A 26737-nucleotide genomic window follows, 5' to 3' on the forward strand; every position below is an offset into this window, starting at 1 on the left:
GATCCCGTCCCCATACACTACACTTACTCACAGTAAAACACCAAAGTACCAGGGTGTAACACTTCATAGAATTCAGTTCCTCAGAAAGCACATAACAAAAACAGCCAAAAAATTGAAAACAAGAAACATCATTCAAAAGCAATGGAATACACACAGGAGAGCATTGGCATCCACCCTACGTTCTTGTGCTCTTAGTCTTTTCTTCTTAACCACTGAATATTGTGTTCGAGTTTTGCTAAACAGTCGATATGCACAAATAATAGGTGTCCAACAAAATAAATCCTTAAAAATGATTGTTGGTGTTATCAAATCAACACCTACACAATGTCTGCTAGTACAAACCCACATTCCATCCCCTCAACTATGATACATAAATTACAAAAAATTATGGCTAATAAAAGTCTGCCAGTTGATCAAGATGTCAGTGATACAAAGTTAGTTAGTTAGTTGGTTGGGTGTTCCATTGACCAATCTCATGGTACGGTAGCCATTATGATGTGGAACGTGTCAAGTGCACAAGAAATGCACATATTAAACAAGATTAGATGATGTAACTTACCAAACAAAAGCATTGGCATGTTGATAGCCACACATACAAACACAAACACACACACAAAATTCAAGCTTTCGCAACCCACGGTTGCTTCATCAGGAAAGAGGGAACCATGGGTAATCCCATTCCTGATGTCCAGGCAGAGCTTCAAGGAATCCTCAGAACCTTAGGCCCCCTACAAAACCTTTCACCTGACTCCATCAACCTCCTGACCCCACCAACACCCCACACCCCTACCTTCTACCTTCTTCCTAAAATTCACAAACCCAATCATCCCGGCCACCCCATTGTAGCGAGTTACCAAGACCCCACAGAACGTATCTCTGCCTACGTAGATCAACACCTTCAACCCATTACATGCAGTCTCCCATCCTTCATCAAAGACACCAACCACTTACTCGAATGCCTGGAATCCTTACCCAATCTGTTACCCCCGGAAACCATCCTTGTAACCATTGATGCCACTTCCTTATACACAAATATTCCACACGTCCAGGGCCTCGCTGCGATGGAGCACTTCCTTTCACGCCGATCACCTGCCACCATACCTAAAACCTCTTTCCTCATTACCTTAGCCAGCTTCATCCTGACCCACAACTTCTTCACTTTTGAAGGCCAGACATACCAACAATTAAAGGGAACAGCCATGGGTAGCAGGATGGCCCCCTCGTACGCCAACCCATTCATGGGCCGCTTAGAGGAAGCCTTCTTGGTTACCCAGGCCTGCCAACCCAAAGTTTGGTACAGATTTATTGATGACATCTTCATGATCTGGACTCACAGTGAAGAAGAACTCCAGAATTTCCTCTCCAACCTCAACTCCTTTGGTTCCATCAGATTCACCTGGTCCTACTCTAAATCCCATGCCACTTTCCTTGACATTGACCTCCACCTGTCCAATGGCCAGCTTCACACGTCCGTCCACATCAAACCCACCAACAAGCAACAGTACCTCCATTATGACAGCTGCCACCCATTCCACATCAAACGGTCCCTTCCCTACAGCCTAGGTCTTCGTGGCAAACGAATCTGCTCCAGTCCGGAATCCCTGAAACATTACACCAACAACCTGAAAACAGCTTTCGCATCCCGTAACTACCCTCCCAACCTGGTACAGAAGCAAATAACCAGAGCCACTTCCTCATCTCCTCAAACCCAGAACCTCCCACAGAAGAACCCCAAAAGTGCCCCACTTGTGACAGGATACTTTCTGGGACTGGATCAGACTCTGAATGTGGCTCTCCAGCAGGGATACGACATCCTCAAATCCTGCCCTGAAATGAGATCCATCCTTCATGAAATCCTCCCCACTCCACCAAAAGTGTCTTTCCGCTGTCCACCTAACCTTCGTAACCTGTTAGTTCATCCCTATGAAATCCCCAAACCACCTTCCCTACCCTCTGGCTCCTTCCCTTGTAACTGCCCCCGGTGTAAAACCTGTCCTATGCACCTTCCCACCACCACCTACTCCAGTCCTGTAACCCGGAAGGTGTACACGATCAAAGGCAGAGCCACATGTGAAAGCACCCAAGTGATTTACCAACTGACCTGCCTACACTGTGAAGCTTTCTATGTGGGAATGACCAGCAACAAACTGTCCATTCGCATGAACGACACAGGCAGACAGTGTTTGTTGGTAATGAGGATCACCCTGTGGCTAAACATGCCTTGGTGCACAGCCAGCACATCTTGGCACAGTGTTACACCGTCCGGGTTATCTGGATACTTCCCACCAACACCAACCTATCCGAACTCCGGAGATGGGAACTTGCCCTTCAGTATATCCTCTCTTCTCGTTATCCGCCAGGCCTCAATCTCCGCTAATTTCCAGTTGCCGCCACTCATACCTCACCTGTCTCTCAACAACTTCTTTGCCTCTACTCTTCCACCTCGACTGACATCTCTGCCCAAACTCTTTGTCTTTAAATATGTCTGCTTGTGTCTGTATGTGTGGATGGATATGTGTGTGTGTGTGCGAGTGTATACCTGTCCTTTTTTCCCCCTAAGGTAAGTCTTTCCGCTCCCGGGATTGGAATGACTCCTTACCCTCTCCCTTAAAACCCACATCCTTTCGTCTTTCCCTCTCCTTCCCTCTTTCCTGATGAGGCAACAGTTTGTTGCGAAAGCTTGAATTTTGTGTGTATATTTGTGTTTGTTTGTGTGTCTATCGACCTGCCAGCGCTTTTGTTTGGTAAGTCTCATCATCTTTCTTTTTATATATATATATATATATATATATATATATATATATATATATATATATATATATATATATATATGTGTGTGTGTGTGTGTGTGTGTGTGTGTGTGGCTGAGGGACTGTGTCAGCTTTCAGACAACACCACATACAAAGTTTGCCAAGGTAACCCCATTCCCGATGTCCAGGCGGAGCTTCAAGGAATCCTCAGAACCTTAGGCCCCCTACAAAACCTTTCACCTGACTCCATCAACCTCCTGACCCCACCGACACCCCGCACCCCTACCTTCTACCTTCTTCCTAAAATCCACAAACCCAATCATTCCGGCTGCCCCATTGTAGCTGGTTACCAAGCCCCCACAGAACGTATCTCTGCCTACGTAGATCAACACCTTCAACCCATTACATGCAGTCTCCCATCCTTCATCAAAGACACCAACCACTTACTCGAATGCCTGGAATCCTTACCCAATCTGTTACCCCCGGAAACCATCCTTGTAACCACTGATGCCACTTCCTTATACACAAATATTCCACACGTCCAGGGCCTCGCTGCGATGGAGCATTTCCTTTCACGCCGATCACCTGCCACCCTACCTAAAACCTCTTTCCTCATCACCTTAGCCAGCTTCATCCTGACCCACAACTTCTTCACTTTTGAAGGCCAGACATACCAACAATTAAAGGGAACAGCCATGGGTAGCAGGATGGCCCCCTCATACGCCAACCTATTCATGGGTCGCTTAGAGGAAGCCTTCTTGGTTACCCAGGCCTGCCAACCCAAAGACATCCACACATATACAGACACAAGCAGACATATTTCGTATATGTGTGGATGGATAAGTGTGTGTGTGCGTGAGTGTTTACCCACCCTTTTTTCCCCCTAAGGTAAGTCTTTCCGCTCCCGGGATTGGAATGACTCCTTACCCTCTCCCTTAAAACCTACATCCTTTTGTCTTTCCCTCTCCTTCCCTCTTTCCTGATGAGGCAACAGTTTGTTGCAAAAGCTTGAATTTTGTGTGTATGTTTGTGTTTGTTTGTGTATCTATCGACGTGCCAGCGCTTTCGTTTGGTAAGTCACATCATCTTTGTTTTTAGATATATTTTTCCCACATGGAATGTTTCCCTATATATATATATATATATATATATATATATATATATATATATATATATATATATATATATATATATATATATATATATAAGATGATGTGACTTACCAAACGAAAGTGCTGGCACGTCGATAGACACACAAACAAATACAAACATACACACAAAATTCAAGCTTTCGCAACAAACTGTTGCCTCATCAGGAAAGAGGGAAGGAGAGGGAAAGACGAAAGGATGTGGGTTTTAAGGGAGAGGGTAAGGAGTCATTCCAATCCCGGGAGTGGAAAGACTTACCTTAGGGGGAAAAAAGGACGGGTATACACTCGCACACACACACATATCCATCCACACATCTACAGACACAAGCAGACATATTTAAAGCACAAATAAATAAATAAATAAATAAATAATAGCTTCAAAAATAAACTGAAATCATATCTTCTTGACAACTCCTTCTATACCATGGATGAATTCTTGAATAGGAGAAAATAAATTTATAAATGTAGTATATGCATGTTGTGCCATTTAAGGGAATGGGGTAAATAATACAAATATTAATCTTTAACACTGTACTAAATATATATACATAGCATATATATATACATACATTTCGTTTCAAGTTTTAGGTATTTGAGAATAAGCAACTATAAACTCAGTGTTTTCTGTTTCATATTTCTGTCGTAAGCTGTTGTGTTGAAAAACGCATTCTGTTGCATCGCCACTGATATATTGCTTAAATTTCCTTGATAATATTTAATTTTCTTTAGATACTGCAGACTATATATATATATATATATATATATATATATATATATATATATATATAGTCTGCAGTATCTAAAGAAAATTAAATATTATCAAGGAAATTTAAGCAATATATCAGTGGCAATGCAACAGAATGCGTTTTTCAACACAACAGCTTACGACAGAAATATGAAACAGAAAACACTGAGTTTATAGTTGCTTATTCTCAAATACCTAAAACTTGAAACGAAATGTATGTATATATATATGCTATGTATATATATTTAGTACAGTGTTAAAGATTAATATTTGTATTATTTACCCCATTCCCTTAAATGGCACAACATGCATATACTACATTTATAAATTTATTTTCTCCTATTCAAGAATTCATCCATGGTATAGAAGGAGTTGTCAAGAAGATATGATTTCAGTTTATTTTTGAAGCTATTACTGCTGTCTGTCAGACATTTTATTTCATCTGGCAATTTGTCAAAAATCTTTATAGCAGCATATTTTACCCCTTTCTGTGCTAAAGATAGGTTGAGTAAAAGATAGTATAAGTCTTTCTTTTTTCTGGTATTACAATCATGAACATCACTATTGTTTTTAAACTGATCCTTGTTGTTGAGAAGTAATTTCATTAGTGAGTAAATGTACTGTGAGGCTGTTGTAAGAATTCTCAATCTTTTAAAAAGATGCCCACAAGATGTGCGACTATGAACCCCACACATTATTCTAACCACTTTCTTTTGAGGAGTGAATGCTTTTTGTCATGTGTTGAGTTACCCCAAAATATAATTCTGTATGACATCAGAGAGTGAAAGTATGCAAAGTATGTTAGCTTACTAATTCCTTTACCCTCAAAATTGGCAATTATTCTGATTGCAAAAGTTGCTGAACATAGTCACTTTAGAAGATCCAAAATATGAATTTTCCTTTTAAGATTCTAATCTATATGTACACCCAAAAACTTAGTATGCTCTACCCTGTCATCATAGCTGACTCCATTTCAAATGGCCACTAACAATAACAGCAAGGGATTCTGTGGAAGATGAGTTCCACTTTACAAACGCATGGACTGAAGGATGGCCTGGATGACAAAAGAAATAACTTGCCTCGTATCACCCAAAAACCACCACAATTTGACTTGATGCACAAAAAATGGTCAATGCTAAACAAATTTGATAGCCAACAAGGCAGTTGTACATATTTTTTCGTAAGTGGAGTAATCAAGTGATTGTGGGGAGCCACAGGCCATCAGACAAATCACAAAAGAAGACTCCACAAGATCAGACAATGGTAGAGCAGAAGACTTCATGCTGGCACTTGAAAGTCAATAGATTACATATATTCTCTAGATGTTTCTCTGTAAGATTTTAAGTTGTCAATATTATACTCTGCACACGTAACCTTTTTTTTTTTTTCCCAGTGTGTCAGAAAGCCATGTAATAAGTATAGTGAAGCACCAAAGAAACTGGTATAAGCATGCATATTCAAATACAGAGATACGTAAACAGGCAGAATACACCACTGTGGTCTGCAACACCTATATAAGACAAGAGGTGTCTGGCACAGTTGTTAGTTTGATTACCACTGCTACAATGGCAGGTTATTAAGATTTAAGTTAGTTTGATTGTCGTGTTAATAGTCGGCACATGAGCGATGGGACACAGTATCTCTGACCATTTTATGGGTGTACCGTGAATATCAGGAATCAGGTGAAACATCAAATCTCTGAAATCGCAAAAAGATCCTGCAAGAACAGGACCAACAATGCCTGAAGAGAATTGTTCAATGTGAGAGAATTGCAACCCTTCCGCAAAATGCAGCAGATTTCAATTCTAGGCCATCAACAAGTGTCAGCATGTCAACCATTTGATGACACAACATTGATATGGGCTATCAGAGCCAAGGGGCCACTCGTGTACCCTTGATAACTGCACAACGCATAACTTTATGCCTCACCTGGGTTTGTCAACACTGACACTGGACTGCTGATGACTGGAAACATGTTGGCTAGTCAGGTGGGTCTGATTTCAAATTGTATCCAGTGGATGGACGTGTCTGGGTATAGAGACAATCTCATGAATTCATTGACCCTGCATTTCAGCAGAGAACTGTTCAAGCTGGTGGAGGCTCTGTAATGGTGTGAGGTGTGTGCAGTTTGAGGGATACGGAACCCCTGATATGTCTAGATATGACTCTGAGAGGTGACACAAATGTAACCATCCTGTCTGATCACCTGCATCCATTCATGTCCACTTGGGCAATTCCAGCAGGACAATGCAACACCCCACATGTCCAGAATTGCTACAGAGTGGCTCCAGGAATACTCTTATGAGTTTAAACACTTCCGCTGGTCACCAAACTCACCAGACATGAACATTACTGAGCATATCTGGGATGTCTTGCAACGTGCTGTTCAGAAGAGATCTTCACCCTCTTGTACTCTTATAGATTTGTGGAAGCCCTACAGGATTCATGGTGTTAATTCCCTCCAGTACTGCTTCAGACATTAGTAGAGTCCACACCACATTGTGTTGCGACACTTCTGCATGCTCATGGGGGCCCTACATGATATCAGGCCTGTGTACCAGTATCTTTGGCTATTCAGTGTAAACAAATTACGGATCAAATACTTAAAAAATGAAGTACGTCAGGGCTTGTAAATAAAGGTGGTAGTACCACAGGTAGAAAAAAATTGCCATGATTTTACTATTACTTCTTTGAGGTACTCCTTATATGAAGTTCATCAGCAGCCAATCCTACGCCATAAAAGATGTTACATGGAGCTGTCAACAACATATAAAGTGCAAAGGAGGACCTCATAGTACCATATCATGGGTGTTGTCAATGAAGATAATGTATAGCAATGTCAATAACAAAATATGTTAAGATATCGTGTACCGCTCTAGTTTTCAGTCAGAGACTAATATCTGCTCAAGACGTGTTTACTCTTGTATCAGTACTAAAAGACAATAGTATCTGCCATCATATTTTTTTTCCACTTTTAAAACCGCTAAATTATTGTGAGACAGTAGCAACATACCTGAACAGCAGTGCGAACCATGATTCCTAAGAGGCCATCTCTCCATTCCATTGTTAGTAAATTCACTTCACCATAAAGCTCTCCTAAAGTTACAGATTTGGGATTTAATACATATGTTATTACAGGCCGATAAACAGGGCCTGGTACACCATCAGCATGTAGTCTAGTGAGGGTATCTTTCAGTACCTTAAAAAGGACATAAATTACAACAATGTTTTTTCTCAAAGAAGCAATTACTATTAAATCCAATTTATTGCAAACTTAGAACTTTATCGTTGCAAAATATGAGTGTTACAAACACACACACACATATGCACAGAGGGGGCGGGGAGGTAGGGAGAGAGGTAGAGAGAGAGACAGAGAGAGAGAGAGAGAGAGAGAGAGAAGGGTGGGGGGGGGGGGGGGGAAGAGAGAGCAATGGTCTAAGAGATTTTAATTATTCTTTTGTCATTATAGACACTGGCTGATATTGGAAATCATACACATATCATGGAAATCCTGGGTATATCACTGGATGATCCTGGAAATCATAGGTACATTATAGCTGACTTGGTTGGTTCGTTGATTTCTGGGAGGGACCAAACAGCAAGATCATTGGTCCCATCGGATTAGGGAAGGATGGGGAAGGAAGTTAGCCATTTCCTTTCAAAGGAACCATTCCAGTATTTGCCTGAAGCAATTTAGGGAAATCACAAAAAACCTAAATCAGCATGGCCGGACATGGGTTTGATCAATCATCCTCCTGAATGTGAGTCCAGTGTGCTATAGCCAATGAATTTCCATGTTACCTAATACATGGCATGTGTAACACAGTACTGTATTTTGAAACTTGGTATGATTTGATTTCTTTAATTAATTTATTTTAATTTGTATTATGTTATCCAATCTGATATAAGAACAGAAAATGTAGGCACGCAAATGAGCCACAAAAAGTGTGTCAGTTTCCAGGAAACCATACCTCAAGTCACACAGCAAGCATTTTTATTGTGTGGTTAAAGACATTGTGGGTTAAAAATATCAGGTTTTAGATACCAGTTCTAGCTGTCGGAAGGAACCTGGAAGTGCACAATTAGAAGCCCCTTTAAATATTAAATATATTGTTGGTCCATTATATAAAACTCAGTATATGATTTTACAATGATCAAATTATTGTGCCATAATCAATAAGATATACCTCACAAATTAAAAATACGCAAAAAATTCAATTTTTGAGATGAAGACTTTTCATGACAATGATTATCACTTCAAATACTGTCATAATAAGAAATAAAAGATATATGCATTTTCATGAAGTGTCACCCAAGAGTTGAAATCTTCCACTTAAACATGGAGTGATCAGTTTAGTTATTCTCAGGGTCAATACCAATGACTGAATAAAAAAACCTATACATCAGTGTTCGTATTGCAGGTCTTTTTTGGTTGCCATGATCAGATGTCAATATTGTAGCAACCACAGTCATCACCAGTTATCTGTATTGCAATTCTCCTACTAGCCTGTCACTGATCAGCTGTAATCTGTGTAATAGGCAACCTCATTGCATGAAATGCCTCTGTGTTTCTGCTAACTACTCAGCTGTCTTCTGCCACCTTCACTGTACTTTATATGTTTGCTTTCATGGCCATACCATAACCTTCAAAATTCATCATTTTTCATCATCAATTTAACAGTCCATCTATACTCTTGTACTGTGACCAGAAATGGATGATTCCACAACAGATGTCTCAATAGTTATATATGTCCTCATGTACTCCACACATACAGCTTTATTCCATATTCATTGTGTCCACCTGTAATTCCATCTCCTACCTAACTCAAGGACAGGGCAGTACCTACAGTCTTTCCCACATCTCCACAGCAATTAAATGCACTAGGTTATATATACACACACTAGTTACTGAGATACCTGCAAATGATGCCACAGCTCTCCTGCCATTGGCACCACTAACACCAACTGTACCTCCACCATTTGAACTAACTATCTGAGAGCAGAAAAATCATCTCCAGCAGTAACAGGTGCACAAGCACCATACATAGCAGTCACATTAACACCACCATCATCTACACCAACCCCATCAACACTTGGCTCACCATCATCGTATCATATTTGACTGACCACGCACCAGGTAAGACATCCCACAGTAACAGAACCTGTTCCTTTTAATGGAAACTAGGCCCATCATCTCTCAAGCATCTCCCCACTTCACTCCTTCATTAGGCCTGAACCATGTCTTTGCAGTTGGAAAAGTTGAACCATGAATGGTATGTCTCACATAGAGCAAATTTCCTTCCTTAGATCTCATTGATCATACATCTCAATGGAAGTTTTTTATGTGCTACCTGTACACTTGAAGATAAAGATGATTCTGTGTTGAGTGAGAAGCATGGCTTTTATAACCAATTGCCCCAAGGCAATCTGACCCATTACTGTTAAAATAAACCTGCATATATAATAAATCAGCTCTTGCATATTATTCTGAGCAAGATTATGCTCCCTATTGTGCTACAAATATCTGCAGTGGTTCGCAGTGGGCTGTGTCATCTCTTATGGGATTGGGAGATATGCCAGCTGCGGTGGCTGAGCGGTTCTAAGTGCTTCAGTCCAGAACTGCATGACTGCTACAGTCGCAGGTCCGAATCCTGCCTCAGGCATGGATGTGTGTGATGTCCTTAGTTTAGTTAGGTTTAAATAGTTCTAAGTTCTAGGGACTGATGACCTCCGATGTTAAGTCTCATATGTCTCAGAGCCATTTGAACCATCTGATTGGAAGATAATGGGTTTAAAACAAATGAGGGCAATGGAAAACGCAATTTTGATAAAGTATTGAGAATTGCTTTGATATTTGTTGGCGTTGTTTTCGTTTTTGCTTCTATGTTATTAGTGCCTATAATATTTTTTGTTCATAAGTGAACTTTAAAATGAAGAAAACCTTTAATGTCCTCATTCTGAGGTGATCCGTGATAATAGATTAGTGAAGATAACTTCTTTCCCAAGAATACTAATATGTACATTACTTAGAAGTGCTATTATAATAATTATTTAGTTTCTGCAGATAATAATTACTTAGCAATAATTGTTTAACTATACCTTTAGAGCTCTTCCACTTTATTAGCATTCATACCATACTATAATTACAGTGTACAGATAGGCTATGTCTGAGAAGTTGGTGATCATATTGTCAATCTACTGCTACCACACTGAATTACGTATGTCCCACTATTGCTGTGGTTATTCCTTTTTGATTCACATGTTTTTCACTCAGGGTTTTCTGCAACATGGATGATTCAACAAAAGACTTGTGTAAGCCTTGCTGGTAACTCTCCACATCGTTATAAAAATTTTTTAACAATTTTTTTTTATTTTTAGTATGTTACTATTTGGGTATGTTGCTATTTGAGTACATTGTTGTTACTTTGGACATAATTACAGCTTACACTGCTATTAAATGGCATTGTAGAAGCCCTATTGCCCAAATGGCTTTGTGCAAGCCCATCTGATAATTACACTTCCACATTTTATTACAAAATTTTTACTACATTATCATCTGAATGCATCTGTCAATTTCTATACAGGTACATTACATAATTAAAGCTATAAGATAAATATTTTAGAATCTAATTTAATTATTAATTGGCCATAATTTTTTAAACAGGTCTTTTTTGATATTTTCTCTGCATTTTAGCTCGTACTCTGTACCATGTGGGTAATCCAAAAAGTAAGGTCTCCTATTGTTTCATAAGTACATAGACCTGTTTATTTCTACAATGGTTCACCTTGAAAGAACCTCTGTGTGTTCAAATTTCTTATTCAGCTCCAATAAACTGAAATAATTTACTATTATTCAAGTTACAATGTAAATTTTCACCTTGCCCATGTTGTCATAACACAGTCTGGCTGACTACTGAAATTTTGTTAATTGCGTGTACAGATGTGGAACATACTGGGCTACTCTAACTCGAAAAACTCCTTCACTCTGGCGGCATGCACTTTAGGATACTTATTTCATTTCATACTGATTTTTAAATTAGGTCCCTTCATTCATACTACAGTGTATGGACCTTGCCACTGTGTCTCTAATTTAAGGAACCTGCCTGATCACAGGCTCTCATCAAACAACAGAACTAAATGGCCAAAATGGAACTGCTTCAGATTCTGTGTTTTATCATAATACTCTGTGTTCCTTATCTTGCACTGTGCATTCTGTTTTCTCTCAAGCATTAGTGCATCTCTTGCATGCACTCCTTCAGCTCTACTACATAATCATCAAAAGTATAAATCATTCAAATTTTTGTGATATCTCAGGAACGTTATGTACTCTCCCAAAGAACAGTTCATGTGCCATACATCCCACTGCACTGCGCACTATCACATTGCATATAAAAAAACTCGTATGGAACTGTCCCAGTCTATTTGCGTTCTATTTATGTAATGTCACACACTGTTCCTGCCAGAACTAAAATGCAACCAGACCAAATACTGCAATGTGTCTACATTCAGGCCCAGCCTACATGGAGTACAGACTACGTCAACTGAGTTCCCAGAAATCCAACTTCCACTGTAAGTCCAGGCTCCCGGCCTGCTCTGCACAGGGGCCCTCTTGGGATGACTGAGAATTCTTCACATATCAACTGACTTCAGCAACGTGAATAGAGCATCCCACTGCCTGATAAACCATGTGGGGGGCCATCACCCCTTCCATTTCGACACTTCTGGCCAGCACCCAATCAGTCCTCATGTGGCCACTCATGGTAAGTTTTTACACATCCAATGCCCTGCTGCCCTAGCGACTTCTTTACGTGGCCATTGCTAAGCCAACACTCTTCTTGTGGCATTTCCATTGTATTCTCAAGTACAATCGTTCTTTCAGGCTTCTGTTCTCTGCCTTTTAGGCATTGCATTGTTTGCATATGTCACAGAGGTACACCTGACATTGAGCTTTTGGGACTTTGAAGTCTACTGGTAGCAAACCACATAGGTCAAACTTAATCACTGAGAGATTTGTTAAAAAATTATCCCATTCATCGAAATTCCCTCCTCAACAATAAGCTGCCACATTCCCGGAGACATAGCAACTGTGACAGGGCATCAAATAGTTACAAAGAGCATTTAGTCAAGTCAAGAATTAATTCTGAAAGGCAAGAAGGACAATAAGAGTGTAAGAAGATATTAATATTGAAGATAATTAGCATTTTCTTGGAGAGGCAGGCCAAGAAAAAAAAAAAAAAAGAAACAATCAATGCATGATGAGTTTATGAATGGTGGGCTCCATGTGGTTCCCAAGTCGTGCAGCAATCATAAACCATAAAATTACCAAATATGCAGCAACCAGTTGCAAAATCATGTTTTATTTATTCACTTTTGCAAATTGATTTCAACTGATTAACAGCCATCATTGGTGCTTTCAACCAATATGTACCCTGAGTAGTAATACTATCTTAAGCAGAGGTTGTTTTGTAAATAAAAAGTGCCTTCTCTTGCTGCACTGTATTTTATTCTACCAGATGCATTTCCCCTTTCTTCATATGAAGTCATCATCAGTGGGATCTATAATGGTACAGTTATGATACACTTTTGTTTTGATATGTATTATTTGTAGATTATAAAACAGTTCACTTCTTTCTTTTTATGTAAATAAGTGATTACTTACAGTTCTTTGTGTTTTTAGCTGTTATCTGCGTTACCTCTCATCTGGTCACATGTTGGAGGTCGCACTGCTGCTATGTTTATTAAACATAAGCTTGTTTTTATGTTTCAAACACATTTTTGAACAAAATGCTCAAAACATAAAAACATGCTTATGTTTTGTTAATAGAGTGGCAGTGTGACCTCCAGCATATGATCAGATGAGAGGAAACGCAGATGCAAACTAAAAACCCTAAGGACTGTAAGTAATCCTTATTTACACAAAAAGCAAGAAGTGAGCTGTTTTATAATCTAAAAATGATACATACCAAAACAAAAGTGTATCATAACTGTATCATTATAGATCGCACTGATGACGCCTTAAAGTGAAAAAAGGTGAAACATGTCTGGAAGAATAAAATACAGTGCAGCAAGAAAATACGTTTTCTATTTACAAAACAAAACTAACTGAATGGTAACTGAAGATTGATAAACAACTATATTTGTTGTGCTATCAGAAGAGAGATTATGTGAACCGAAAATTACAGGGAACCATATATGTAACTAAATGAGAAGAATTTCGAAAAATTGGAAGATAGTATCTGTTAATAAATATGCCAGGTTTTATTCAAACTAAATAATAAACAAATCTGCAACTGTTTAGCTACATCTACAAATTGACAGAATTAAGGTCTTGCTACCAAGTTTTAAGAAAGGAACAGGTTTCTACTAATAATTAATGAAGAATTAATACTGTAGACTGTAGATAATTAAAATATTTTTTATATGGCAGGTCTATGAAGAGTCAGTTCAGGAAAAAACTAGAGACAAAGAAAATGACTCATGGCCAAATCTTTGCATTTCATTGCTAAAAGATTTGGCACAATGAGATGAAAAGAAAAAACAAAAGAAGATAAATAGAGGGGCAAACTATTTATTTCTTTCATTGGTGGAGATTTGCAGTTTCCTAATGACTTATGTTCTACCACCCACTGTGATTTTTCCAACAATAAAGAGGTGCAACTGAGCATGTGCAAGAAATGAGCCATTGGCAGAGTAAGACAGAGCAGAACAGCTACTGGTGCCTTCACAGTCAGCTGATGCAGTATGGGTGTAATGTTCACCGATCAGGGAATTGGTATGTGGGAATTAAAAAGAAGAATGCACAACTGGTGGGTCAATCCTAATTAATTTGATGTGAAAATTGTGAGAATAAGTGAACTGATTTTAGTGTATAATTATATAAACTAGTCATGGCGATGCCAGTTGATAATAAATCAATTAATTTAGCTGTAACCTTGAATTTTCAAGCAATAACAAGGTCACAGACATCAACAGAATATTTCTGTAGTCATATGGGTCATATGGAAAATAGATTTACTGGACAAAAGGATATGTTACAAGAAAGTCTTAATGATGGATCAAGTAATTTTGAGACTCTAGGTAATGGGTTGAAGAAGTTGAAGATCATGTAACTACATGTGAAGATAAATTCACTGAATTAAATTACATGCAGGATGTGACAGCCATGGATGAAACTGAGAAAGAGAAACCACTGGTATTAAATTCACTGAATGAAACTAAAATGTTAACTGAAGGTACATGTAATGATATAATAAAAAAAAACAGGGAGAAGTACACCTAATATTAAGTCACAAAGAAACTGAAGGAGATTTTAATAAGGAAAGAACTGAACACTTTCTTTTAAAAAAGGAGATTAAAAGTGAAACAGAATGAACTTTAACAAAATCAAGTGTAATAATACTTGGTGGGAGGATTTAGAGTCTGAAACAGGTAGAACATTAAACAAACATTCTGACATATTCAAACATGCTAGTGGTGCACACCCAATATTATTCTGGAAAGCACTTAAAGCTGTGTTACCTAGACACAGGAATGATGAGAGGAAAGTAAGATCTGCAATAAGTAATTTAGTACTGGATGCTGCCTACTGAGTTGTGCTGCATTAATAAGAGGCAGTAAAATGAAAGTGAGACCAATGGGAAGACAGTAAGTAAACTGTTTGTTACTGCAAAAGTAATTGCCACAACTAATTATTACACTGTGAGGCAAGACAGTCAATGCCTTCAAGGAAAAATGTTTGTGAGTGCTGTGTAGTACCTAACAACTAGTTCCTAATATTAATTTGTATGAACGATTTCTTATATAAAGACTTGTCAAAGAATATTTTTATTTATTATGCCAATATTCATTCACAAGCATGACTTTTGTCTGCAATCATAAGAAGAGGCAATAATTTCTTCCATCCTGCAAGACCTCTCAAAATATATATATGCTAATCATCAAGATTTAGTGGATGGACAGTATGATCAGCAACCACAGAAAATTAGAGGTAAATTAATGATGTCAGCGTAACTTAATAGTGACTTCTATCAAATATATGTATGTTAACAACTGAACAATTGACTTTTTGTCAAGCACTAAGTTCACTGTAAAATCAAACCTAAAAATTACGTCGACAAAGTAAGAAAAATTGTCCTGGATACATTATTCATTTTTGTGCTTTCAGTATTTATATGCTGCATTGTAATTTTCTTACACTGCAAGGAAGACTGTTCATGGCACCAATTTAGTTTCAACAAGAATCCATCCTTTAATTCCAGTAGCAATTACCTCTCATTATGTAAATTTCATGCTGATTCATACTCTTTGTGTCAGCTGTTGGGCTGCCTCCCAGCATGGTGTTGAAAAACTGACCAATAGACTAACACATGACCTATGGAACCACAACTGCATCCAGGCATGCAACACTTCATCTGAAACAAATTGTCGAGCACAAATTTCTTCAAGGCTCCAAAAATGGCCCAAGATCAAGACTATATGGAGGATGTGTAAGGACTTTCCAGTGAAACTTCCGCAGCTTAGTCAAAACAAGTCTGCCGGCCGAAGTGGCCGTGCGGTTAAAGGCGCTGCAGTCTGGAACCGCAAGACCGCTACGGTCGCAGGTTCGAATCCTGCCTCGGGCATGGATGTTTGTGATGTCCTTAGGTTAGTTAGGTTTAACTAGTTCTAAGTTCTAGGGGACTAATGACCTCAGCAGTTGAGTCCCATAGTGCTCAGAGCCAGCCAAAACAAGTCTGGTCACATCACAGAACTTTCCCTGGATGTCTTGTTCCCAATATCATTGGTAAAGAGCAGTAAGCTGTATGGCTACTAGCCTAATCTTGCTCCAGAACAGTTAAGGAATAACATTATACCGAAATATAAAAAAGTTATGAGATAAGAGTATGGGATTCTGGAGACTCTCACACTTTTTGACCATGTTATTCATATTTCTGAGCAACCTCAACAACATGATTGCAAAGAGAAAAAACAACGTAGTTGTGATATTTAGACTACTCTGATTGTAGATATTCTACTTATTATTTATATTTTATTTGTTATTTATGAAACACACCAACAGCAGAAAAACAAAGATACAAATATTCCAAATAGGATAACTGATCTTAATTCAAAATGAATGTAAAATAATAATACCAGAAACATTTAATACTGAGCAAGATGTGTAAAACTGTAGTTGCAAGAACAAAATTAATTGTAATTATTAATAGTAATTATAGACACAAAAAAGGAGAGCAAAATTAAAGGGTTATATGGGCATTTTTCTCCATGTATTATTTCCTTTTACTTTTGCTGATGAAGAACTTTTAAAAAAATTCTGGAAGATACAAATGCATTTATGAATTTAGTTCTCTGTTGGCCCAGCTCATGTTGGTTTTTACTTTGAAAAGTGTATGTATATGTTCCTTTTCTTTCTAAGATACTGTTACTTATGGTACTAACATTTATAACAGTTGTCTTTCCACCACCTGTAGGGCCAACAAGCATAACACCATGTCGAACAATCATTGTCTCGTGGAACTGTATCACCTTTGCAATCATACATGATTCTGGCTGCAAATCATTCTCTTCCATGACTGTTATTATAGCAGCTTGTAAGACTCCATAATCCTGCTCTGGGATCTCAACACCAGGGAACAGATCACCTAAAATACCCTGAAAGGTCAGGAATAATTATTTTAAAATATAAATTTTCCTTAGGTGCAATACTTAGTGTAGGGCTTATTGGCTATGTTAATAAGTGCCAGATTACAAATAAAAAGATAGAGAATTGTATTAACAAATGGTCTTATGATTTTTTCCTGTGATTTAGCATTTCTTTCACATAAGACAACATTATCTGGAGGTGAAACAATGGCAACTCCAAGTAGGAATACCAACAACGTAGGAAAAGATTGATTGCTACTGACCAGAAAGGTGACATGTTAAGTTGCAGACAGACACAATTTAAAGACACTTACACAAAGTTTTCACCACAGCCATCATTGGCAAAAGAGAAGAACATACCACTCATACACACAGGCAAGCACACTTCCTGCCCACATGACTGACAACTCCAGCAGCTTGGGCCAGATCGCAGCTTTCACATGGGATGGAAGCAGCAGTCTGCAGGGGATGGGAAAAGGAAAGGAATAGTAATCTATGGGTGGGGGGGAAAGATGCTGTCTGGCAGAGTCTGCAGGGACTAGAACAGTAGGAGCACCAGGAGGTTGTGGGACTGGAAGGTGTGGAAAAAAGGAGCGAAAAAGAAGAGGAGTGTGGATAGACGGGTGGGTGTGTTGGCAGAGGGTGGCAAACAAAGAGGGTCAGAGACAAAAATGAGAAGGGAATGATAGGGCAAAGGGGGTGGAAACTGTTGGGTGGTGGGTGTAGGGACACACTGTTACTGTAGGTTGAGGTTGGGATAATTACAGTAGCAGAGACTGTGTTGTAAGAATAACTGGCATTCATGCATTTCAGAAAATCTGGTGGTGGAGGGGAGGATCCAGATGGCTCATGTAGTGAAATAGCCATTGAAGTAAAGCATGTTATGCTTAGTTGTCTGTTGTACCACAGGGTGGTCTACATTGCTCTCGGCCCCAGTTTGGTGGTGGCCGTTCATCCTGGTGGACAGCTGGTTGGTAGTCATACCAATATAAAAAACTGTGCAATGATCACAGCAGAGCTGGTAAATAACATGGCTGCTTTAACAGGTGGTCTGGCCCCTGATGGTGTAGGATAAACCTGTGACAGGACTGGAATAGAAAGTGCTGGGTGAGTGGATTGGGAAGAAGTCTTGTGCCTGGTTTGTCCACAGTTATGTGATTCTTGTGGCAAGGGGTTGGGAGTGTGAGAAGCTTTAGGGTAGACTAGGATGTTGTGGAGGTTGGGTGGGCAGTGGAACACCACTTTAGGGGCGTTGGAAAAGATCTTGTATGGGACATAGAATGTCTCTCAATTCAGGGCAAGACAATTGGTAATCAAAGACTGGGATGGTACTGGGTGATGAAGGGGGCGCTCCTTTGTGGCTGGTTGTTGGGTTTGGAGGGAGGTTTTGGGGTGTGATGGGAAATGTAATGGGAGATCTGTTTGTGGACTAGGTCTGGGGAATAGTGCTTGTGTGAAGGCCTTGATGACACCGGAGTGTATACATGGAGAAGCAAAAAAATTTCCGGATTTCTTGGTTAAAAATTCGCTTTCTCCCAGATGAAAATACACTTTTTCTGTGTTAAGTGACAGTATACTCTTCCTCGGCACTGTAAAACGCATCAATCCTTTGAATGTTTATGGTTTTATATACCAACGTAGAATTTCCTGACACTTTACAAAATGAAACTCAGGGGAGGAAAAGGCGTATTGAAAGACCTTTGATGTGCAGCAACATGTACGCTGCATATTTTCATATTATGAAGATATAAATCTGAATTCCAGCAAAAACCACATGTCACTTTCCGAAGCATTGAAATTGAGATTGCGATGCGCTTTTGTAAGCCAGACACATCTCATGTCACGTGATGTCACCAGCTGATGACAGCATAAGACACGTGATGCAATCAGTCAATAGCAAGATCATTCTTAAGCAGTGCAAACACACAAGTAAGGAAAGTTAATGGTTTACATTAATATAAATAGCATTCACATAAGAAGATTAATAAGCTGGAAGAGAAGCTAAGCTTCCACATATAATGTTTATCTTTTTTGCGCATGTTACACTTTAAGATACAGCACACAATTGTACCAGCAAATTTTTAATAAAGATGTAAATGTCTGATCTTCTGGGCTCGAAATTCTTCTAAATGGTCGTCCTCAAAGAGTTGGTTTTTAAATGAGAGTCAAACACTTTGTGATTTAAGAAATTCATCGTACATTCTCGCACATAGTTCATCTTGGGTAAACGGAAATTTACTTTGAATGTAATGCTTTTCAAACCACCAGTCGCAATATTTTCCCACGATCTGTCAGAAATAGGTTCATTTCATCAGTTGCCAGAGAGCGCCAAATAACAGGCATCACGGCGCTTGCGCAACTACGATGACACAGGAAACCCGATGTTCCTATGTGTAAAACATTAAAAGATCTCACATTATGACATAAAAGAAACAAGACATCAGAGGACACTGCAAGAGCATCGGAATTTTGTGAACCATACTAAAATGCATAATTCGGCATAAAGTGCACATTCAAAGTGCACATTCGTAAGTCCAGATTCGGATGCAAATTTTCATCGAGTACCAGTACTGTATCATCTCATGTTTGTTTCTTTATTGTGGCATAATGCCATATGTGCACTTGAAATGCAGCGAACAGTTGAAACCAGCCAAAGTGTGAAATTAAACACTTTGTTTCAAATAAATTGACTGCCTCAGTGGAAAAGCCAAATCTCTTTAGCAAACCGACAAAAATAACTTCATTGTTCTGCAAGGCGATTAATGCTTGACTGTCAGAAAGGTGGACATAAAATCTGAAACTAACACCACATTTTTGCCTTCCATAATTATGGGAACATATCTTAATTCATTTGCTAGCTCCCGGCCAAAAAAATCCATTTTGTTTTCATTTAACATGAGAGCAAGAAACAAGGAGGAAATAGAAAAAAATCACTGAATGTAAACACAGGTCACGTGGAGACGACCCTCCTCCCCACCACAACTCAGACTGCTCTGTGCATCAGCCACGGATCTACGATATTTCTGAACCAGGACTACACTAGATAGTAGCAGCCAGCCACATTTCTGTAACCAGAAACAACTGCACATACTCGACAGTTCGCCTGCAACTGCTCAAATGAATCTAATTTAAACAGTTGTCACAGAATGCTCATCGGAGGCAATTCTTTGTTATGAAGCATTGCATAGTCTTTCTAAAGCCTTTGACACATTTCGCTGTTGGCAGAAGGCTCGTCTGAGCACTGTGTTTTGTTGTTGTATATGGCGCATTTCCTTTGCAACTTAAAATTTCGTACAGTAATATCCTTTGTTAGAGTATAGGTTCTTACCAGCCAAAATCACAAAAATTTAACTGAAAACTACAACAATGAAAAATTCCCAGAATTCGAAACAATTCCCGGGTGTTCCCCGGTTTTCTCCCGGATGAACAAATTCCTGGGTTTTTCGCAGATCTCCCGATTGTCCCAGGTTGTATACACCCTGTGAGACCCTCAGGTTACTGGGCAAGAGAGATCTTGTCACTGTAGAAAAGCTGCCCCTGGGCAGCCTGGCTGTATGGAAGGGATTTTTTGATGCGAGAGGGATGACAGCTGCTGAAATCTACATCTATCTCTATATCTATACTCTGCAAATCACTGTGAGGTGCTTGCAGAGGTTACTTCCCATTGCACCAGTTATTAGGGTTTCTTCCTGTTCCATTCGCATATGGAGCGAGTGAAGAATGATTGTTTGAATGCCTCTATGCATGTAGTAATTATTCAATTCTTATCGTCACAATCCATATGTAAGTGGTAACTACAGGGTTGTAGTACATTCCTAGTGTAATCATTTAAAGCCAGTTCTTGAAACATTGCTAATAAACGTTTTTGGGATAGTTTACATCTGTCATCAAGAGTCTGCCATTTCAGTTTCTTAACTATCTCTGTGACACTCTCCTATGGATTACGCAAATGTGTGACTATTCAAGCTACCCTTCTCTGTATACATTCAATATCCTCTATTGGTCCTATTTCATATGGGTTCCACACATTTGAGCAATATCCTAGGATGAGTTGCACAAGTGATTTGTAAGCAATTTCTTTTGTAGACTGATGGCACTTCCCCAGCATTCTACCAATAGGCTGAAGTCTACCACCTGCTTTTGCCTTGATTGAACCTACATGATCATTCCATTTCATATCCCTACAAAGTGTTACATCCAGAAGTGACTCGCTGATATTATAGTCATTGGATACTACAGTTTTTTTTGTTTTGTGAAGTGCCAAATTTTACATTTCTGAACATTTAAAGGAAGTTGCCAATCTTTGCACCATGTTGAAATTTTATCAAGATTTGGGTGAATATTTATGCAGGTTCTCTCAAATAATACTTCATTATAGATAACTGCATCACCTGTAAAAAGCCTGATTTTATTACTAATATTGTCAGCAAGGTCATTACTATATAACATAAACAGAAAGGGTCCCAACACACATCCCTAGGGGCTACCTGAAGTCACATCTGCATCTGGTGACAACCCTCCATCCAAGATAACATACTGTGAGCTTACTCAGATATAATAATACCTCAATATGATATCTTTGCCCCACAGGGATGGTGCAAATAAGAATCATTGCAAATATCTGATTAGATGTGTAGGTAATTTAAAAAACCTACACAGAATCAATGTTAAGATCCCAAAACAGGAGCTCATAATATTTGTGTATTTCATTTTGTTTTATAAATAAATCTGGTTGCTACAGTTTCAAGTTGACTGTTAAAATAACAATTCAAAAAAGTGGTTATCACTTAAGGAAATGGAAGAATTTTAATGAAATGTAAGACACTTTAATACAATCTGAGACTCAATTAAGACATTTGGGATGCTTTGATGTTCTGAAGAAATTATGACTTTGTTCAGGTAAGTCATAAGTTGCTGTTGTGAATATATATTATACTTTCTTCAGAAATGCGTTTCTTGCTTAATTTTATAGATCAAATACAATTTGTATGAAGGCCTCCTGGTAGTACATTGTGTACACAAAATTAATAAATAGATATGTATTTTCAAAATAAACTGAATAACATAACCCTTTTTGTGTTATCTTCAAGAAATTGGACCACCCCTTTCACAAAATCCTACCTATGTCCTTGCTCATGCCCATGGTCTTACTGCTATTGAACATTAACTTTCCCACCCTCAGATTCCAAACCGACTACCTCATTCTTTATATACCTTACTGATTCCATCCTAATCAGCAACAACTCTTCTTTTGCAAGGAAGGTATAAAAACAAATCCACAGCACAGCCATGGGCACCCACATGGCACCCTCCTATGCCAACCTGTTTGTGGGCCATCTAGAAGTGACTTCCTGGACTCCAAAAAAACCAAATCCCTAGCATGGTTCAGGTTCACTGACAATATCTTCATGATTTGGATTCAGGCCCAACGCACCATATTTTCATTCCTGCACAACCTCAACACCTTCTGCTTTACCTGGTCCTCTTCAAGCCAGCATGCTAACTTCCTAGATGTTGACCTCCTCCTCTCTGTTGGCTCCATCTGCACCTCTGTCAACATTATATCCATCAACCACCACGAGTACATGCATTTCGACAGCTATCAGCCCTTTCACATAAAAAACAATCCTCCCATACAGCCTGGTCACATGTAGATGGTTTATCAGCAGTAACAAGAACTCCCTTGACTGGTATGCTGAGGGCGTCACCAAGGCCTTTACATACAGACGCTGACCCCCAGACCTAGTCAGCAAACAGAACTTCCATGTCATATTCCCTCACACCCTCAATTCTCCCACCAACCTCAAGAACAAGCCACAAAGGAGTGCCCTCTTATTACCCAGTACCATCCGGGACTGAAACAAATGAACCATATCCTTCACCAGGCTTTGATTACCTATTGTCATGCCCTGAAATGAGAGATATCCTACTTGACCTACTTGAGATACTTCTGTCACCCACCCAATCTCCACAAGATTCTAGTCCATTTCTATTCCACTCCCAACCCCAACCTCTTGCCACAAGGATCATATCTGCGTGGAAGACACAGTTGGAAGACCTGCCCAATCCACACTCCCAGCACTTCTTATTCCAGTCTGAAACAGATTTATCCTATGCCATTGAGGGCAGGGTCACCTGTGGAAGCAGTCATGTCATTTACCAGCTCATCTGCAATCACTGTACAGCTTTTTATATTGGTATGACTACCAACAAGCAGTCCACCAAGACAAACAGCCACTGCCAGTCTGCAGCTAAGAGAAAAGTAGACCACCCTGTGGCACAACACGCAGCTGAGCATAACATGCTTGCCCCCTCTGTCCTATCATCCCCTACCCATTATTGTCTCCCACCCTCTTTGTTTGTCACCCTCTGGTAATCCTCTTGCCAGTCTTTTCCTGCTCCTCTCTCTGTTTGCTCCTTTTATCCCACCTCCCTGCCCCACAACATACTGCCACTGCACCTGTTGGCATTCTAGATCCTGTACACTCTGCCAGACGTCACTCCTCTCTTGCCCCGTCCATACACTAGTATCCTTTCCCCTTCCTTACCTCTCCAGACTGCTGCTTCCATCCCATGTAATAGTTGCATTCTGGCCTGAGCTGCCAGAGATTGTGGTCATGTGTGCCTGAGGTGTGCTTGCTTCAGTGTATGAATGGTATGTGTTTCCCTTTTGCTGATGAATGATGTTGCTGAAAGCTTTGTGTAAGTGCCTTTTAATTGTGCCTACCTGTGACATAACATGCCATCTTTATGGTAAGCAGCAATCTATCTTTTCTTACACTGTTGATAACTGGATGTGGAAAAGTCAAGTTGTGGATTTGTTTGTAGTTCATGCTAAACTGTAGTTCTCTTATAATTATTTAAGTGAACCAGTTCTAAGTTAAAAAAGTGAAAATGTATAATTTTCTAGAGGATCACAATTAACACCACAGTGTTCAAAGCAGCATTTGGTTATAACAGTTCCTAACATATTTTTGGGAATAATAAAGAACTTTTTTCTAGTCTCTTCAAATGGAAAAACCTACAAATATTACTATTATTGCTTTTATTGTGTTGCACTTACAGCAGATATGGCATAACCAAACTATTCATTACATTCAGTTTTTTCATACATTACCTGAATTATCATCTGTATGTACAAACAATAGTCCTTTCTTTCTTATTCTACTTCCTCAATTTCTTTTCATATCCATTGTACAGTAAAATTTTCTACCTGAATATTTTATACGGTAATCACAACAGTGTTAATCTGTAGGCTATTAAGCAATGGAGCATGCAATTGATGAATGAAGGGATCATGTTTTTAAAAGAAGTCTGCAGATACCAGTGACTGTATGCTGGCCTCTGTTTCAATTATACAAGAGATGGGATTCTTTCATCACATCAGTCAGGGGGCCTGGAGATAATGTAGTGTAATGCCAAAACTGGTAGCAAAAATAAAATAAAATCAGAACTATAGGCAGTTAAAAGAGTTTTTGTTAGGACATTTTTATCAGTAACAGTACAAGATGCTAAGCCCCTTTTCTTCGCAGACAACACAACACAAGCATCACATTACATTGCAAATCAAGTGTAATATTAGCAAGTTTAGTTTACATAATTTCTATGCGCATTAATAAATGATTCCTACACAATGCTTTGCAACTGAAGCTCTCTATGCAGTTTGGAACATGTAAGAGGTATCCTTCCAGTATATGTCTAAAATATGACAACAAGCAAATAGATGAGCTAGGAAGAGTGTACTACACAATTGCTGAAGCACCTAAACAAAATCTTCATCTGCAAACCAGATGTTGTCAGATGCAGATGATATAAAAATAAAATGCTAGCATATTTCACTTACTTTCATTCCATAATGTCATAAGGATAATATTTTGGAGTAACTCATCATTTCTAGCTAGAGTTCTCTGAATCAAAAAGGGCATAATATGAATTATTGGTGGTGTGAACATAAGAATGTCCCACAGAGGCCTTTTCAGGGAATTGGGGATACTAATAACAACTTCCTAACATAGTTATTAATTACTGAAATTTGTCATAAATAATCCATTTATTTTATCAAAGCAACATAATGGTTAATAGAGATTAGAATCATCATCAACAAATTTTAAAGACATTTACTTTGTTCAAAGAACACTTATTTTCAATATCTTGCCACAAGTTATGAAAAATTTATCTTCTAATAAAGTTAAGTTTTAAGAACAGCCAAAACTATTTTTTGATATCCAGTTGCTTCTAGTTCTATGATGAATTTCTTAGTCTAATCAACTGAAGTATATTATTAAGAATATCAAAGAATATGAGTTGTTGTGAATCGAGAATTTCTGTGTAAATTCTAGAACCACTCAGCCTTCTACCATCTCGAACACACGATATTCTACATATGAGTGTGGGATGTTAAAATTCTACCTACTGTGTCTCACATGTCTGTGTGTGCAGGTTTAAAATCAGTCGCGGGAAGAAGGTAGACGCGGCGGTGGAATGGCACTGACAAGTACCTGTCGGACAATTCATAGATGTGTTAGTGTGTGTGTAAGGAAGAACCATGGAGTTTATATGCAACTCTGTGAATATTGTGTCACTGACTGTTGTTATGTGAAAAAAGAACAGTTGAAAAGGTAATCCTGAAAACTCTTAATCTAGCCTTGGTAGAGGCAAGACCTGTTTTATGATTAGTGGGAAATAGAGTAATGGTTATTAAGCCAGTTCTTTTAAATATGTAATTAAATTTGTTTCTAATGTTTGACAATAGGAGGTAATTACAGAAAGTCTATTTATACATATTGAAAGTGTGAATTTATATTCTGGACAGAGTCCAAATACATCAACGTAGATTGCCGAAAGAGCAGAGTTTTAGAAGCGAAGGCCTATTAAAAAAGTCGTCACAAATCCTTAGAATGTGGCGACCTACCGGTATGTGAAAGGACCCAAGAACATAGGAATTTTAAGTCAAAAACTAGAGAAGAAGTTGCTGCGTGTTGCCCTAGCAACCAGACATAACACGAAAAGGGATTTACTCTGCGCCATTGGAATATTTTCAAGTAGCCAATGAAGAAAAATTTGAATGAAAAAAATGGTGAAAGATGAAACATAACAGTCTAATTGAAACCCATTTAAACACTTAATTTTTAACCATAAACAGTAATTTCTGACATAGAGGTGCATGGAAATATGTACTTGTGGAAAAGTTACGAAGAAAATAATTATGGAAGCTTAATTACACTAATGTGTAGAAGCTCTGCAAATAAAGACAATTCCCATGAAGGGAGTCTCCAGTAATTAATAAAAAATGTAAATGTATTATTGTAAATACATATTAGAGAAGTTTTCCCAAATAAAATAATAGACATGTACTAATATCGTAGTGTACAAGCTGTTCTGGAATAAACATATGTTTATATATGTATTTTCAGTTTTTCTATGTCAGTTTTATTTGTTAATTAATCAAA

General features: G+C 38.6%; 1 protein-coding gene across 1 annotated transcript in view; it reads right to left on the bottom strand.

Annotated features, from left to right (window-relative positions):
• LOC126260454 (dynein axonemal heavy chain 6) overlaps positions 1 to 26737 on the bottom strand; it is a 1163459-nt gene that overhangs the window by 601849 nt on the left and 534873 nt on the right. The window contains exons 67-68 of the mRNA XM_049957783.1: positions 17085 to 17297; positions 7666 to 7845 (exon numbers count right to left, since the gene is read on the bottom strand). Of these exons, the coding sequence (XP_049813740.1) occupies positions 7666 to 7845; positions 17085 to 17297 (393 nt within the window). The remainder of the gene's footprint in view (positions 1 to 7665; positions 7846 to 17084; positions 17298 to 26737) is intronic.

This window comes from Schistocerca nitens, chromosome 5 (genome assembly GCF_023898315.1).
Source record: "Schistocerca nitens isolate TAMUIC-IGC-003100 chromosome 5, iqSchNite1.1, whole genome shotgun sequence".
Taxonomy (NCBI): domain Eukaryota; kingdom Metazoa; phylum Arthropoda; class Insecta; order Orthoptera; family Acrididae; genus Schistocerca; species Schistocerca nitens.